The sequence below is a fragment of the Lutjanus erythropterus genome, chromosome 13, assembly GCF_056507025.1.
Source record: "Lutjanus erythropterus isolate fLutEry1 chromosome 13, fLutEry1.hap2, whole genome shotgun sequence".
Classification (NCBI taxonomy): Eukaryota; Metazoa; Chordata; class Actinopteri; order Lutjaniformes; family Lutjanidae; genus Lutjanus; species Lutjanus erythropterus.
The window spans coordinates 20150815-20165887 of NC_139329.1; the positions used below are offsets into that span (position 1 = coordinate 20150815).

The 15073-nt window shown below is 42.1% G+C and overlaps 1 protein-coding gene across 1 annotated transcript in view; it reads left to right on the plus strand.

Annotated features, from left to right (window-relative positions):
* Nucleotides 1-15073, plus strand: part of cttnbp2 (cortactin binding protein 2) — a 110829-nt gene that overhangs the window by 63954 nt on the left and 31802 nt on the right. The window contains 4 exon segments of the mRNA XM_084733398.1: nucleotides 1623-2718; nucleotides 2721-3038; nucleotides 8023-8334; nucleotides 14267-14366. Coding sequence (XP_084589524.1) covers nucleotides 1623-2718; nucleotides 2721-3038; nucleotides 8023-8334; nucleotides 14267-14366 — 1826 coding nt within the window.

Consider the following 15073-nt stretch of genomic DNA (forward strand, 5'->3'; position numbering starts at 1 on the left):
CCCGAGCTTTGACAAGTCATCGAAATTCAACCGTATGCAGACTGCGACACTGTGTCTCTCTGAGTAGATAAATTAGACTCTTTCCTCCAAGCCACCCTGTGGATTAATAAGGTGTCTATTTGTGTAAATATCAGCTTATCCATCTATCTTGCCTGTCTATTAAATCAAGCTATTTTGTCTGGCTCATTTGATTAATCTGGCTCGCCTGTGCTCTTTTTGACGAAATTGTTCCGGCTCATTTTAGCTTTGTGATTAACAGATGACTTGAGACTGGATGGTTGCAATAAACAGAATGCATGTTGCATTTCATATCTAATACTTAATTACAGTTTTTTTGTGTTACAGTGGTGATTGATGATGTTTTCAGGATACATGTGAAGTCCGCTGAGCTAAGATTGGCAGTCTGTCACAGATGGGTTGTTGGTGGGACACGTGGCATGACGATTGCAACTGAGGTGTGTGTGAAAAATGTTTGTGAGAGATGCTGGATGTTTTACATACATGTGAGGTTCATGAAGCCTGTACAATATGTACAGGCTGTGTGGGTGTTGATTTGATTGATTATAGATGCAGATGATCTGTGTTAAAAAGGGGAGGAATACATGTCAGTGTGTCACATGTATCACAGCCACCTGTTAATTCTGTAACTGAAGAGACTTTATTTCTTGTAATACTGATGCTGGGGCTGCAGCTACGGATGGGAATTGATAAGATTTTATTGATACCAGTGCCATTATTCCCTCCCTCTTATTGCGGAGTTCCAGCTGTGTAGGTACAAGTTTTAATGTCATTGTTTTGCAATGCACAGAAAAAAACATGTCAACATTGATAAAAGGAATTGATAAATTCAAGAAGCATATGATTCTGAGGGATCTGACAATTTGGAATCACTTCTCAACTGGAACTGGTGATTTTCATGCCTAGCTGCAGCTTTTTTTTAATATCAATGAATTTGTAGATTCTTACCTTTTTCAAATAAGTAATTGTTAAGTGGATAAAATATCAGAAGATAGTGATAAAAATGAAATTAGGATCATAAAAAACAGAGAAAAGCAGCAGGTCCTCAGCAAAGAAACTGGAACCAGCAAGTGTTCACTGTTCACCATTAATTTTCTCTTAATTAACTAAGTGATTATTTGACTAATCATTTCAACATTGGATCAAGTGTGTATTTGTGTAGGTCTACTAAGCCCGACTCAGATATCTAGAACCCAAGTTAAGCCCTTTTGATATGAGGGCTGCACCAGTTCATTGAAATATTATCTAAATTGCAATATGGCCACGTGCAGTATCTAAAATATGTGACAAATCAGCATTATAATTTAGCACCGTAGTCCTGCAGAGATGCCCTGGTCTACAAATCTTGTTCTCCAGATGTAAGAAAACAAACAAATCTCACATTATCATGATTTTAATCATTTTTAAGCAAAAATGAGCATTTCCACTTATCATGAATCATATTGCAATTTCTGTCAAAATAATTGTAATATGATTGGGTTTTTTTACCGTATTGTGCAGCCCAACTTGATATCCATTTTTGCTTGTTAAATACTGCATTGATCTATGCTGCTGATCTCTGACTTAATTTGTGTTTTGTTTTTTTTGTTTTATTTTTATTCCAGCTGGAGATGGAGAAGCTGCAGCTCCAGAGTCTGGAGCAGGAGCACCGCAAGCTGACAGCGCAGTTGAAGGACGAGCGCGAGAAGAACAAGCATATCGTCATGATGTTGGTGCGTGAGTGCAAGCAGCTAGCCACACGGGTGGTAGAGGAGTCACAGCGTTTTGACGAGCTCCAGGCTCGCCTGGATGAGGAGAGTCGCACCTCTGGCCGGCTGCAAGAAGAGCTGAGCTCAGAGCGGCAGCGTAGCCAACAGATGGAGGCCAAGATGGAAAAGCAGCTGTCGGAGTTCGACACAGAGCGGGAACAGCTGCGTGCCAGGCTGGGCCGCGAGGAGACCGAGAGCCACAGTCTGCGGCAGCAGGTGGAGCAGCTCAGGACTGAACAGGGCGATGGGAAGGATGGTGCCCAGCCTGCTGCTGCTGGAGCAGAACCTGCTGCAGCCACCAGCCCTCCACCCAAACCTAAAGCTCTGACGTCTGTTTCTGTAGCCACAGAGCCCATCAGCTCTCGAACAGCGTCTTGCCAAACGGACCTGCCCCCCACTGAGGTGGAGGGTCCCAAGAAGACCCCCCTCACTATACCCGTCAAACCAACCCCTGCCAACTATGTGGGCCTGAGTCTGCCAAAGACGACTGGCCGCGGAATCGTCCACAGCAGCTCAGGAGGACTGGCACAGGCAGAGAATGGCTCAGAGGGCCAAGCCCCTCACGGCTTACCCAGCGGAGTCAGCCCCCGCGTCCAGGCGGCCCGCTACAAGTTCCAAGAACAGGACCAAAATGGCACGGCGTCCCAGAGTCCTCCGGCCCGTGACCTCTCCCCCACCAACCGGGACAACTTTGCGGCCAAGCAGCAAGCACGCCACACCGTCACACAGGTCCTTTCGCGCTTCACCAGCCCTCCCGCAGGAGGCGCCGGACCCCTGCGTCCCGGCCTGCCCCACTCTGCCTCAGAGGGAGGCCCTTTTCCCGGCCGCCTGAGTCACCCCATTGGCCTCAAGTCGCCCACGGTGGCCAGGATCGACCGGGGAAACCCTCCCCCTATCCCTCCCAAAAAGCCAGGGCTTTCCCAGACCCCCTCTCCTCCTCATCCACCCATCAGGTGGTGGGGGACAGCAGCCGCTCCCCTGGGGCGGGGCTAAAACCGGCCACACCCCAGCTGCCGCCCAAACCCGCCCTGGACCTGGTCCCAGCCCTGACGGCCTCTCAGGTGGGTGCCTGCTCCCCCTCCCGCTCCCCGGGGCCCAGCCGGGGCCCTCAGCGGCAGCCAGCAGCAGCATGTGCAGAGTGCCCCCCCATCATCAGCCCTGCCACCATTGTCAGTAGCCCCTCCTCCATAAACCCCCCCTCCACCTCCTCATCCATTAGTGCTCCATCCTCCCGTAGCTCCTCCGCAGGCAGCCCCCTGGCAACAGCATCAGGTAAAGGGGCTCCTCCACGCTCCATCTCCCTCCAGTTCTCCCCACTGCCTCTTTTCTTCCACTATCCTTCCATGGCACTAGCATAGCTTAGCATAGCAATCGGGTCACAGGGAAACTGGTCTAACCACAGGAATGTAACGCAGAATAGCACATGGGTCAATTCAGTTTATGTCACTGACTGTGTCCCTCAACCCTAAATTACCTCGCAAGATCCGATGTCGCTCACTGCATTCACTCTCTACTCATCTCTTCTTCCCTGCCCTTAATTTGTCCTCCCTCTGGGCACCTTTCGTCTCCCATGTTGTCACGTTAGCCCTGTCGTAATCAGTAACGGCAACGGGCAGTGACAAACATGTTGCTAACATGTGCCAATATTAGAGGTTAGCCATGTCAGGGTGAAGTGAGGAAAAACAGATGTTTCCCCTCTCGTATATTCAGATTGGTTTGTAGGCCTTTCCTACCAGTAACCCCTGTCCTCTCTGAAGCTGATGCCAGAGGCTGCTCTCTCCTCCCCTTCCCTCTTCATCCTCCAGTAGCATGCCATGACCACTCTTCTATTTCCTGCACTCTTCCTGTTACAGCTTCCATTAACTTTTCCCACTGGCTTCCTGTCCATTCTGCTTCCCGTTTCATTCATGGTTCTCTGTGTAATTTACATGTTTTCATGTAAATATTAGTATTTGAATTTACCTTTTGATGTGCTTTGAGTGATATGTTTGGTTGTATGTTGGTACTGTGTACTTTGGTTAAAAAAGTAATTCCAGTTTATTGCAACTATGGTCTTATTTCCGTAGTTTCGGATGTCATTTTTATTTGCACAGATAACATTTATTTACTCTAATCTCCCATGTCACAGCAACTGATTTCCTGAGATCATCGACCCTGGTATCAGAGGCAAACACAAATTGTCACCCAAACTGTTTGTTGTAACTTGCATCACAGTTTACAGAATAACTTATTGGTTCAACTAACTAGGCTCCCATTGCAAAACTGCAATTTTGTCATTGTCATCTTCAATTTGACAGAAACAAAATAAAATTCACCAAAACATCTTGGCTTGTTTTTCCACTGCTCCAACAATCACCAACTTTGGTTTGGTTGAAACAAACCCTCAGATGTGACAAATATAACTTGAGTAAATGTGGAAATATCGTGGCTGTACTCACCATTCATCCCTGTTGCTTCTCTGGTGTAAATTAAGGGTTATTTCAACCGAACCAGAGTTGGTCATTGCTGGAACAAGCAAGCTTTACCTGCCCTGCACACACCGTGTTGCACTCAGGGGAAGAGCCTGACAGTGTCACTTGCGCTCCGTTTCTGACACTCTACCCTGCTTCCATCACAGGTAGTTTTGTGGTTTGTGGCAGTTTAGAGACTCGGTTTGTAAATTTTACAGTGACTGATATGCTGTTGCATTGCTCTCCCAGTTAAAAAATGAGAACTGAGCCTTGATTAGCAACTAGGGTTGGGTGATGTCTACCAAACTGGCATATGACGAGGTCAATAGCAAAACATCAAGATGGGTAATGACATCATTGTTGGTTTGGCGGCTAGCTATTCTGAGGTAGCTAAGCTAAGAAAACAATTGCACAAATAACAACAATATGACTAAAAGAAACGCTGCTGCCACCATTGTACCAAAGTGTCCTGAGTTTGCCTAACTGGGCAGGGTTAATAAGAAAATAATAACCAACATATGGAGATGTAGTGCAATGTCCAGCAGCAACAGCTTCTTTTATTTTCTCTCCCACGTCATAAACAGAACCCTACCTCAAACAAAGAAGGCCGTTAAATCACAATGGTAGAGGCCTCAGTGGTTGATGATCGGCCCAGCCTCATTACCAATCACACTTTTCACTGGAGGGTGAATTAGTTAACCACCAGCACATATTGTCATGAGGATCTTAATAAATGTGCCTGCTTGTATAAAAAAAAATTATAATTCTCCTTCTTTATAATTCCTTATTGAAATGTTATCTTGTGCATTTGTGTGAGCTTCTGTTTTACCGTTTTACCCTTTTACTGTAATGCAGACTGACTGTTAAAGAAAGAATCTCAGTGACTGTGGGGTCTCTGACTGTTGATTCACGTCTTTGACTATCAGCGGACAGCCCTAAAATGGAGTCTGGCTAGTTTGGCTAGAGCATTAAAACATTAGTTTTTGGTTAAAGGATCTTACTCTAATAAAAAGTTCTATCCCCGCCTCTGTCCATAATGCTGTCAGACGCTCAGAATAACACTCTGAGCTTGTCAGTGGCAAAAACAAGCACTTTTAGTGGGCGTACTTTGACGGTGCTCATTTGTCTGGAGGGATTATGTTGTAGCTCATTTTTGCTTCTGTCGGCTGCGGCTCTCTCCCACCGTACTGGATCACTTTCAAAAATTGTTGCCCCGTTATTCAATTAGACACAAAAACATGTGGAAATAGGGTCCAGGTAGAAAAATACCCTTCTACTGTTGGCTGTCTGATTGAATGGCTGCTCATGTTTCTTGTCCCGTCTTGCTAGAAATGTTACTGTGTTCCTTGTTGTCATATATGAAAGAAATAATGATGAAACTGGGGACAAGAAGTTGTAATAAACTGGAATCACCCGCAAATGTACCTGTGAAATGCAACAAAATGGATTTGCATTTTTAAAAGTCCTGCTCTGTGCATGCAGATGGATCCTGGTTTTAAAATATATAGCTGTTCTGTTTCATCACATAAACAAGTGCTTTGCCAAGAACAAAATGACCTAGAAAACAAATCATCAAGAACATGGCACTCCATTGAAACTTAAAAAACACTTGACATTTGTACCATGTTTTTGCAGAGGGTCATGTTATTGCTCATAAAGTCCTCAATCTACTTACTGCAGCCCTCCAGGTGTTATTTACTGACACAAAGTTTGCATGCAAGCTTCTGTCTAACTTAAATAATGATGTTTTTGTTACTGCACTGTTAACTCCAGCATCGCCAACCTTTTGGATTTCATTGCATTCGATTACAGCATCTCTGACTTATGAATCTGATAATGGTGTGGAGTAGTTTGAGGATATTTCTGCTCCTTCCCAGACTTATTTATCAAAGTTTCAAAGCAGGTGCAATCTCACCTGTCAGCAACCAGCTACGTTTTTGTAGCCTTTGTAATTTTTTGCTGTTCCCCACCGTCACCCGCTCAGACAGATGGTTCACACACAACAGGTGCCATTACCATTATCATGTCCTTGAGATTCTCTGCTGCACTTTTTTTTTTCCAGTCCCTTTTGTATCTCTCCCGTCAGTCTATGGGATGCCTTTCTGCAATTGAAATTCTCATTTCTTTTTTGCTTTTCTTTTTGCCCTTTTGTAATTAATTTTTAACATTCCCTGTCCAGAACAACAATATAAAACCAAGGTGAAAAGTAGAATCTCTTGCCTTTTTTTCTATTACCCTTCTCAGTTGAGTATTGGGTTTAGTAGTGAGGTCTTTTTTCTGTTCTTCACTTTATCTGTTTGCCTCTTTGCTGTGCTTAATCATTTAAAAATAATGCTGTATAATTGCAACATTATCCTTCTGAATAATGTGTGTATTTTTATTTGTCCACTATGTGATTGTTGTGGATGACTGGTTTGACTGAAAGATGAAAGTCATCTATCATCTCGCTCTTAATCTGATGTGATGACAGACTCTTTTGTCAGCAGCAGCGTGCCTCACATGTTGATTGAATTACCGACATTTTATTAAAGGTTTCTGCGTATTGAGAAACATCTCGAAGAGCTTTAAATTCAAGTTGTATTTTCCAGGTTAGCGAAAACATGCTGCATATTCCAAATTTCAAAAATATGTAAATAGGAAACAACAAATGTGATCGGTTACCACAGTAGGAAGGAATAATCAGGAGTATTAAAAGGTTAGAAAAGAAGGTGACTATAGTAGTAATTTGGGTATTATTTCTCATCCTCAGTGCTGCTGGATGAATTCCAGCTAAAGCTGAAACAAAACCTCAGTGTGTCACTTAACCTGTCTACCTGTTTTCCCATAATCCTCCTATAATCCTCCTGATTTGTTCATAACATAACCAACCACCACATGGGATTAAGCCAAGAATAACTGCAGGCAACACAAACCAGCTAGGTGGCTTCTTTAATATTTGATTTCTAGTGTACTCTTGAGACTCACTGGAAGCAGTGTACACCTACCTTTATTAGCAGAGTAGTTAGAATTAAGCAGCTAAATACACATATCTTGGAAGTTCTTTTTTTTTTAGTTTAGTAAAATCATTATACTTCATTTTTCACTTACACTTTTATTTTTTGAACCACATTTTAGTCTCATCTTTTTTTGTCAGTATTGCCTAGTCATAAAGTCACCATCTCTTCATTGTCTTGATTTAGTGATGGAAAAAAGTCATACTTTTCATCAACCAAATTAACACTAGTTAACACTGAGTTTAGTTTACTGAACTTTGTGATATTTTGCTCAGTGCACAGTTTAACAAACAGTGTTTTTGTGCACAATTTAACTTCAATGTAGCCACTTGTGGCAAACATTTCAGAGGATTAAAGCCCAAGTACAATTAAATTGCATGTTTTTGTCCGTTACACTATCTACTCTGTAAATCACTTGTCAAGTTTTATTGTAGATTGCCTCATTTTTTAAACATTTCTCCCAAATTCAGCCTGACACATCTGGTATTTTTGAAACGTTGGGATCTCCACAGGAATTTAAAATGAAGATGAGGGTCTGAACATGTTTGGTTGCACAACATGAGCTCGTACTCACTGGTCCATTAATTTAACTACAACTCCAGTGTCCTGCTTCACTGTTTCCCGCTGCTCAGACAAAAGAGACTGTATTGCAGTATGTGTGGAACTGAAGTGTGCTCTCCTTTCCTTCCAACCTGTCCACCTTCTTACGCCTTTGCTCTCCCGTGCTCAGCACTTCTAGATGCTTCCTCTTCCTCCTGCTCTTCCTCCTCCTAGTTTAACCTGTGCTGCTCCTGCTCCTCCTTCCCCCTGCAGGCTGGTGTCCCTCCGTAGTCTCCTCTCTAAGCGGCGGTGGGCCTGCTGCCCTGGACGGCGGGCGCCCCCTGCTCCCCCAAGCTGCTTCCCAGGGAAATGTCACTTTATTGTCAATGCTGCTTAACCAACCAGACCCGACCACCATCACCACCACTACTACAACCACCTCCACGTCCAACAACACCACCTCTTCCACCAACACCACCTCTACTACCACCATGGAGAACAACCCCAATCATCTTGACCAAGACCACCACGTCTACCACAACCAAACCTCTGCCTTGTTTGCTGCTGCTCAGAACGGACACACAGGTAACTGACTTTTGATTAATCAATACTGGTTGACTTTAAGCTGTAAAATGAAAGGAACTGCAGATGTTGGACGTGATGACACTACCTGGTGCTCAGGTTGCTGTGTCTACCATAGTGAATACATTTTACATGCATCCTAATTTTCCACTGTTATTCCAGAGATGATAATATTCTGAATTTGAAAAGGGTCATGTAAACAGCATGTTCTGTTTGGATAATCCGAATTAGGCTGAATGACTCTTGTCTTTGTACTGTATTCAGTTAATTACAAGTCAAAATTTATTTGCGAATCACGGCATTCTATTATTAATTACGTTATGTACAGCATCTGAACTGTTTGACAATGTGCATTGTGCATGCACGCAAATTTTCTGCTATTATTGCAAAGATGACAATATTCCAAATTTGAGGACCCTGTAAATAGCATACTCTGTTTGGGTAATCCGAAATAGGTTGAATGGGTTCCAAATTTAGCGTTTTCCAATTAAGACATGCAAGATATGCCGTTATTATTGGGATGTGTATGCAGCACAGTCAGAATATGCATCTCATTTAGAGTTTTTACAGCAGTTTGCAACACATGGCCTCTTGCCTGCTCTGTTGTAAACAATTCAACTAGCCAACAGTTTCTGGCTAGAAGAAGACAGTCACCTACTTTTAAATACTAAGAAAGACTTAACACCAACACCAACCTTTTCAAGATGGGGGCTCAATAAATGAAAGAGGGAGGCTGCATTCATTGTTGTCGTTGAGTATGCACGGCAAAAAAAAGAAGAAGAATTTGTGCATGCAACCCTCACAAAGACATAATTTCTCATTTAATCATTGAATCGTAGCCCACTGAATCAGAATCAAATCAAATGTTAAGGTACCAAGAGTTGTGCCTTCATGGTTCAAAAGTTTGAATTTACAGCTGTAAATACACCCTTTCCCTCAGTCAGCAGCCACAGAGTGGTGTTTAAATAAGCTAGAAGTATGTAGAACTGCATAAATATAAAGCAGGTCCTTTTTGAGAAAAAAAAATCCAAAACATTTGCTCATTTGACTCTGTTAAATGCAGAGTAAAATGAAGGTGTACATTTACAAGACAGTGGACTCATTGGTTAGACAGTACACATCTCCACACAGGAGATTTATCTGTTTCAGTTGTTGCCCTTTTCTAGAGCAGCTCACAGCGGGTGATACAAGGTTGAATATCTTGCAAAAGAAAACCTTGAGAAGGAACATGACTCAGATGTTCCAGACATCAAACCTGTGACATTTCTAAGAGAGATTCTAACCACAAAACTCCCCTTCTACCTGACTTCTTACCACAGCTAGCAGTCTCTGCAGAAACACAGTCTGAGGTTGTCATTTCAGCTAAATCAAACATGATTTTGTGCTTTTGTTGGCCTTTCGTGAAAAGAAAATGAGATGCTAATGCTCAGTTTGAATAAAAGATTTCCTCTTTCATGCAGCTTGACTTGCAGTGTGTGCTTTAGTGAAGGAAATTCGGGCCAAGGTTCTGCACCTGATATATTTGTATGAGGAATCATCAGGGAAAGTACTCAAATCAACTTGACAAAGCAAACATGTCATAAACCTGCACCTGGTTCAAGTGTTGTAGGTGACAGATTACATCAGAACTGACTCAAAGGAGAAAATAAAAAGGTGACAAGCAAAGCAAGTAAGGAATATTTATATAGCACTTTTAAAACCAAGGTCATTGTGTTCTTAATTGTCCAGCCACTGTAAACAGACAGTAGACTGTACATTAGAGATAATCTGCAAATTATCTTCCCAATATCATCACACAGGTTGCATGTTAAACAAGCAAGATGGATTTTTTTGCTACCTGAGCAACACCTGTGTTAATGTGGCACTGACATACACAATGAAACCATGTATTATTATTTAGTCCAGTATCCACACTTTTAGCTCTGTTTTGGTCTTCACCGTCTCCTGAGGGAAGTAACTGTCTCTTTAACAGCTAAATGTTCCACTTTTTTCACCGACTAGTTTCCAGCATTGTCTGTCAGCTGTTTGGTGCTGGATAGGCCGCAGGTTTTTAGAGTTTTTTTGATGAATTCGCCTGCCTGCTGTGGCCAGAAACAACCTTGGTGAAGGTGAACCAACAACCAAAGAAGCAGGCAGCTTCAGCTCAAGGGCCTGTTGTGGTTCTGGTGATTTACAATTTTTTGAAAAACCTTGAAAAATTGATGTTATTGACTGTTCTGTTTTATACAGGCTGCTAATGCCTCATTCCTCTTAACTAGCTGGTGGGGGTCATAGACAGTCAACAACTGCTGGGCTAAAAGCAAGGCTTATCTAGTCTGACACAGGCCACGTTATGGTCTCTGTTGTGGCTGAAAAATTGACCTTCATTGAAAAGTTTTGTCTCGTCCTGAACATGGGGAACCACAGATAAATAACATACCTGATAGGTTATGATCCACCAAAGTTATGCACCCTGTTTATGTTTTCTTTACCACCATCTGGACTTTTAGTGAGACAGTGCAAACATCACCGGCCACTGCTGTATGTGTTGTCATTGCAGTAGGTGTTTCACCATCTGTTGCATGATGGAAATCTACACATGGATGGATGGATGGATTTACCTTATTGATCCCAAAATGTGAAATCCTTTAGTTCTCTGTGGGTTTGTCACAAGGAGTGCTGCCTTGCACAGGCAAGTAATCATGATAATATGAAAATATTGATTATAGCAGCTGTACAATCAGTGATTAATTGATTATAGTCAATATAATATATATGTTTCAAGTAATGAGCAAACTGATTTGTACTGGGATACAACGCACAGTATCAGATTAGCTTTCTTCTGTCTAAAACAGCAGTTCTCAACCCGGTGTCAAGGAGACCACATCTTATCAGACCTGGGTCCGTGGTCTGATGTGTATCAACTTGGGGGTTCTTGAGTTGAACCACTGGTCTAAAACGTGTTTTCCTCATAAGAATTTCTTGTTTTTTGCTCGAAGCACTGCAATTTTGACTATTTTTGTGATGCTCTCTAATGGCAAAATGGTTCATAAGACTTCTCCGTAAAGACTTACCACACATTAGCATTGCCAAGCAGTTACCTGAATGTGCCTTGGATGAAGATGCAGTGAGAGGACAAAGAGATGGTACTGATAAACACTCTCTATGTGCCGCTGTAAATCCTGTAATTGTATGAGCTGCCGTGGCTGATCCCATTATGTTGGCTGCCATTAAATGAGATGGACTGTCATGTCAGGGCTGTAACCTCAGCACGGTCGTCGACTACAAGCTCGTTCAGCTGACACACACAAGATTACCCACAGCAGCAGTGCCGAACATACAGTCACACACAGAATAATTAATGCATGTAGACCCATGTACGTGCACACACTGCTGGTCTATCAGGATTTGCCTCCCTGCTGAGATGTTTAGTAACACTCCGTCAGTCGAGCAGCGTTGATCCATGAACACGACTAATGCAGCTGAAGGACAGCTGTGCTGGGGGCTTATAGGTAGACCTACACAGAGGGGACGCACACACAAACACACAAGCACACAGACCATAGTCTTTTTCCCATCAATATTTCATCGTCCTTTCTGTTCCCAAGAGTTTTCCTTCATCTGATCCAATTGTTTGAGCCCCGTTTATCCCTCCTCCTTCGTTTTCCAAACCAAAAGCACAGATATGTCTCTAAACATGAGAAACCACAAACTTTCCCATAATGACCAGAACTGCAACCACTGATCAGTTGTCAATGGGAAGACAATTAATTGCTAGATATTTTGGTAATGGTTTCAGCCATTTCTCATGCAAAAATGTCAAGCATTTCTAGTTACTTAAAAGTCAAGATTTTCAGGCTGGGTCTGACTTAATTTTTTCAATCGAATCAGATTTGGCCAATATGAAGCTTTCGTTTGTTCCTTTCTTCCCTTCTCAGCCTACATTGTATTTTTTACCCATAAGGCTCATATTTTATTGCCTTTCTTCATCATCTGTGATATAAACAACAGATTTTCACAGACAGAGGATGTATAAGTAAGTGACCTCCTATAGTTCAGTTATAAAATCTCAGCGCTCCAGGGAGCTTCTTCCCTGGGCTGCTGACAGCGTCGCCACTGCTGCGTGTCACCTGCCCTGCATGCTCTGCACTCCTTCACGCCGTGAATTGCAGGTTTATTTTGACCAAACCAGAGTTGGCAGACTTTTTCAGTGAATTTTGTTTCCATCAAGAATAAAGCTGCTGCTGATGATGTTAAAATTACAGTTTTGCAAAGGGTTTTGTGGCTTTGGCAAGTGCAATAAAACCGCTATTTCTGGTTAAATAAAACAAATCTTCCTCTTTTAAAAAAAAGTCTCTCATTCTAGCGAGTCTTTCCTTTGTTATTCTAAGTGTCAGACAATACTATCTGAGCCTGTCAGTGGCAAAAACAAGCACAAGCAAACAAGCAAGCGGCACCTGCCCTGTGCTCTCTGCAGTGTGCTGGTGTGAAGTCTGCGCTCCGTTTATGTTAGGGCGGAGATATACTTGCTGTTTGATCATACGTTTGCGTTCGCGTATGCGTCGCGTTAATTTCTGAGGACGCGCACAACCTTCGCTCCAAATGGACGCAGGATACGCGAGGCAGCCATGAAGCGTAGGGATGCGTAGGGGTGCGTATGCGAACGCGTAGTTTAAAGCAAGTATATCTCCGCCCTTACTCTTCTCTTCTTCCATCACAGTTAGTTTTGTCATTTGTGGTGATTTAGAGATTGCATTTGTAAATTTACAGCCTGTCATGTTTTTACATTGCTCTGTTTACAATAACACAGGAAAAAAACAAGCTTGAACCTGTTTACCATCCACTTGTTTGACTCTCATCAGTTAACCACCAGCACCGAAATATTCTCCTTGTGTGTTTTTTGTAAGCTTCAGTCTGTTCTATCCTGTCTATCCTGAACTAAGAAATCTCCAACTAATTAAACATTTGTGACTTGGTGATGCCGAGCCAGAGCCACAGTGCAGCGACACTCGAAACATGGAGCATGTATTGAGTAATGTGAAGCAGGAACCCAAGAAACATAAAGGTGAATGTTAGAAAATGGCAGTTTGATAACTTTTTTACATTTAGAAAAAGCAAAAACTTGATGTGTTGCTTTCAATTCACCCTGTATTAATTCTGTATGTTGTTCTGGCGTGTCCGTAGTTCCTGATGTTCTGCTAAGTGAAACTATTTTTGTCCCGGCTGATGTCACATGCAGCAGAGAGAGCTGAAGTCCTGCCCCACTTCTGTTCCACTATCTCTTAATGTGCAGTGTAATTCCTCATAAAAGGTTTCTTTCATCTGTCTTTCTGAAAAGCTGGGACATTTTCCAGGGGATTTCTCTTCATATTCTGAGATGAATGGGTACTGCGCTGTTTTACTGGAGAGTAAAATTTGAATGACTTGTCATTTTAAGATAAAAGACCACCTCTGTGGCCTAAACTCATGGGACGTGTAGTAAATGAACGCTTAGACAATTATTGTTGATTTATCTTTGTTGTTTTAAAATGAGGCAGTGCTGAAATGTTTTCTACTTGGAATAATTATGTCAGAATATTTAACAGAAAAAGGCAGTACTGTATCATGTTTAATCTTTCCAGAACAACCAGAGAAAGAAAATACAGACTGAGCTGAGTGAAACAGAACTGAGCTCAACAAGATGGCAGGACTGTGATCATTAATGGCTGCGAATACTACAAAGTGATTGATAAAAAGTTCTGTTTCATAAATTGATGATCACGTTACCATATCAGCTATAGTACCTACAGTATCCATGGCAACAAGATAAACTGGTTGCTGTGCTCTGCTATGTACAGTGTATGGTTGTGGTCATTTTTCTTTGATATATTTTAGTAGTTTTTATGATGTTTTACACTTCATGGTGAACAACAGAAGGCTTCTACATCATTATCGTTTTTGTCTTTCTTTCCATCAGAGTGTGTGAAGCTGCTGCTGTCTTCAGGATCACCTGCTGATGTATCGGATGAAAATGGATTCACACCTCTACACTTTGCTGCCGCCCGCGGCCACAGCAGGTGAGCTCATATAACTTAATCTAAGCTTAGAGACTGCAGAAAAAAATCTCTGCAGTATACTTGGCCAGGATCACTCTTTTATTCCCCTGACCGCAAGGCCTAACCAGCATCCTTTAAATATTTTAAAATTATCATTTTATTTATTTATTTTTTTTTTAATCATCGGATGAGTGTTACACTGAATTTTACTTTTGTCCATGCGTGGTGCATGGTCCATGCACCACAACCTACATCCTTGGGATGTTGAATTTTAGTGAAATAAAGTCAGCATGGTAGCATCAGCAACCTCTTGTTTGTTTATTTTCCCTGCATAAATCATGTTCATTCAACCTGGTTTCATGCCATAATTTTCTCTCTGCAGTAGAATCTACTGGAACTACATTCTTTCTACTAAAAAGAAAATAGTTCCTATGTGAAACTGCTCACAACAAGTTGTGCGGATAATCTTAAGTAACCAGGTCATGGTCTGGTGTTGAATATTTCAGTTTTAATTTTTTGCAAGCTGAGTGCCATTCAGTTGCATAGGTAGACATCTCTGTGGCAGATATCTCTAATTTTGTTTATCTTAATTATCTGTTGAAATAAATGATCAATTAATGATCTAATTGTTTCACCACTAAAACCTTTAACTAAAAAGTCTTAACTACAGAATACACAGTGAGCCTGGTGGAACATGTCAGAATTATGGGTTGTTTCCACCACGCACA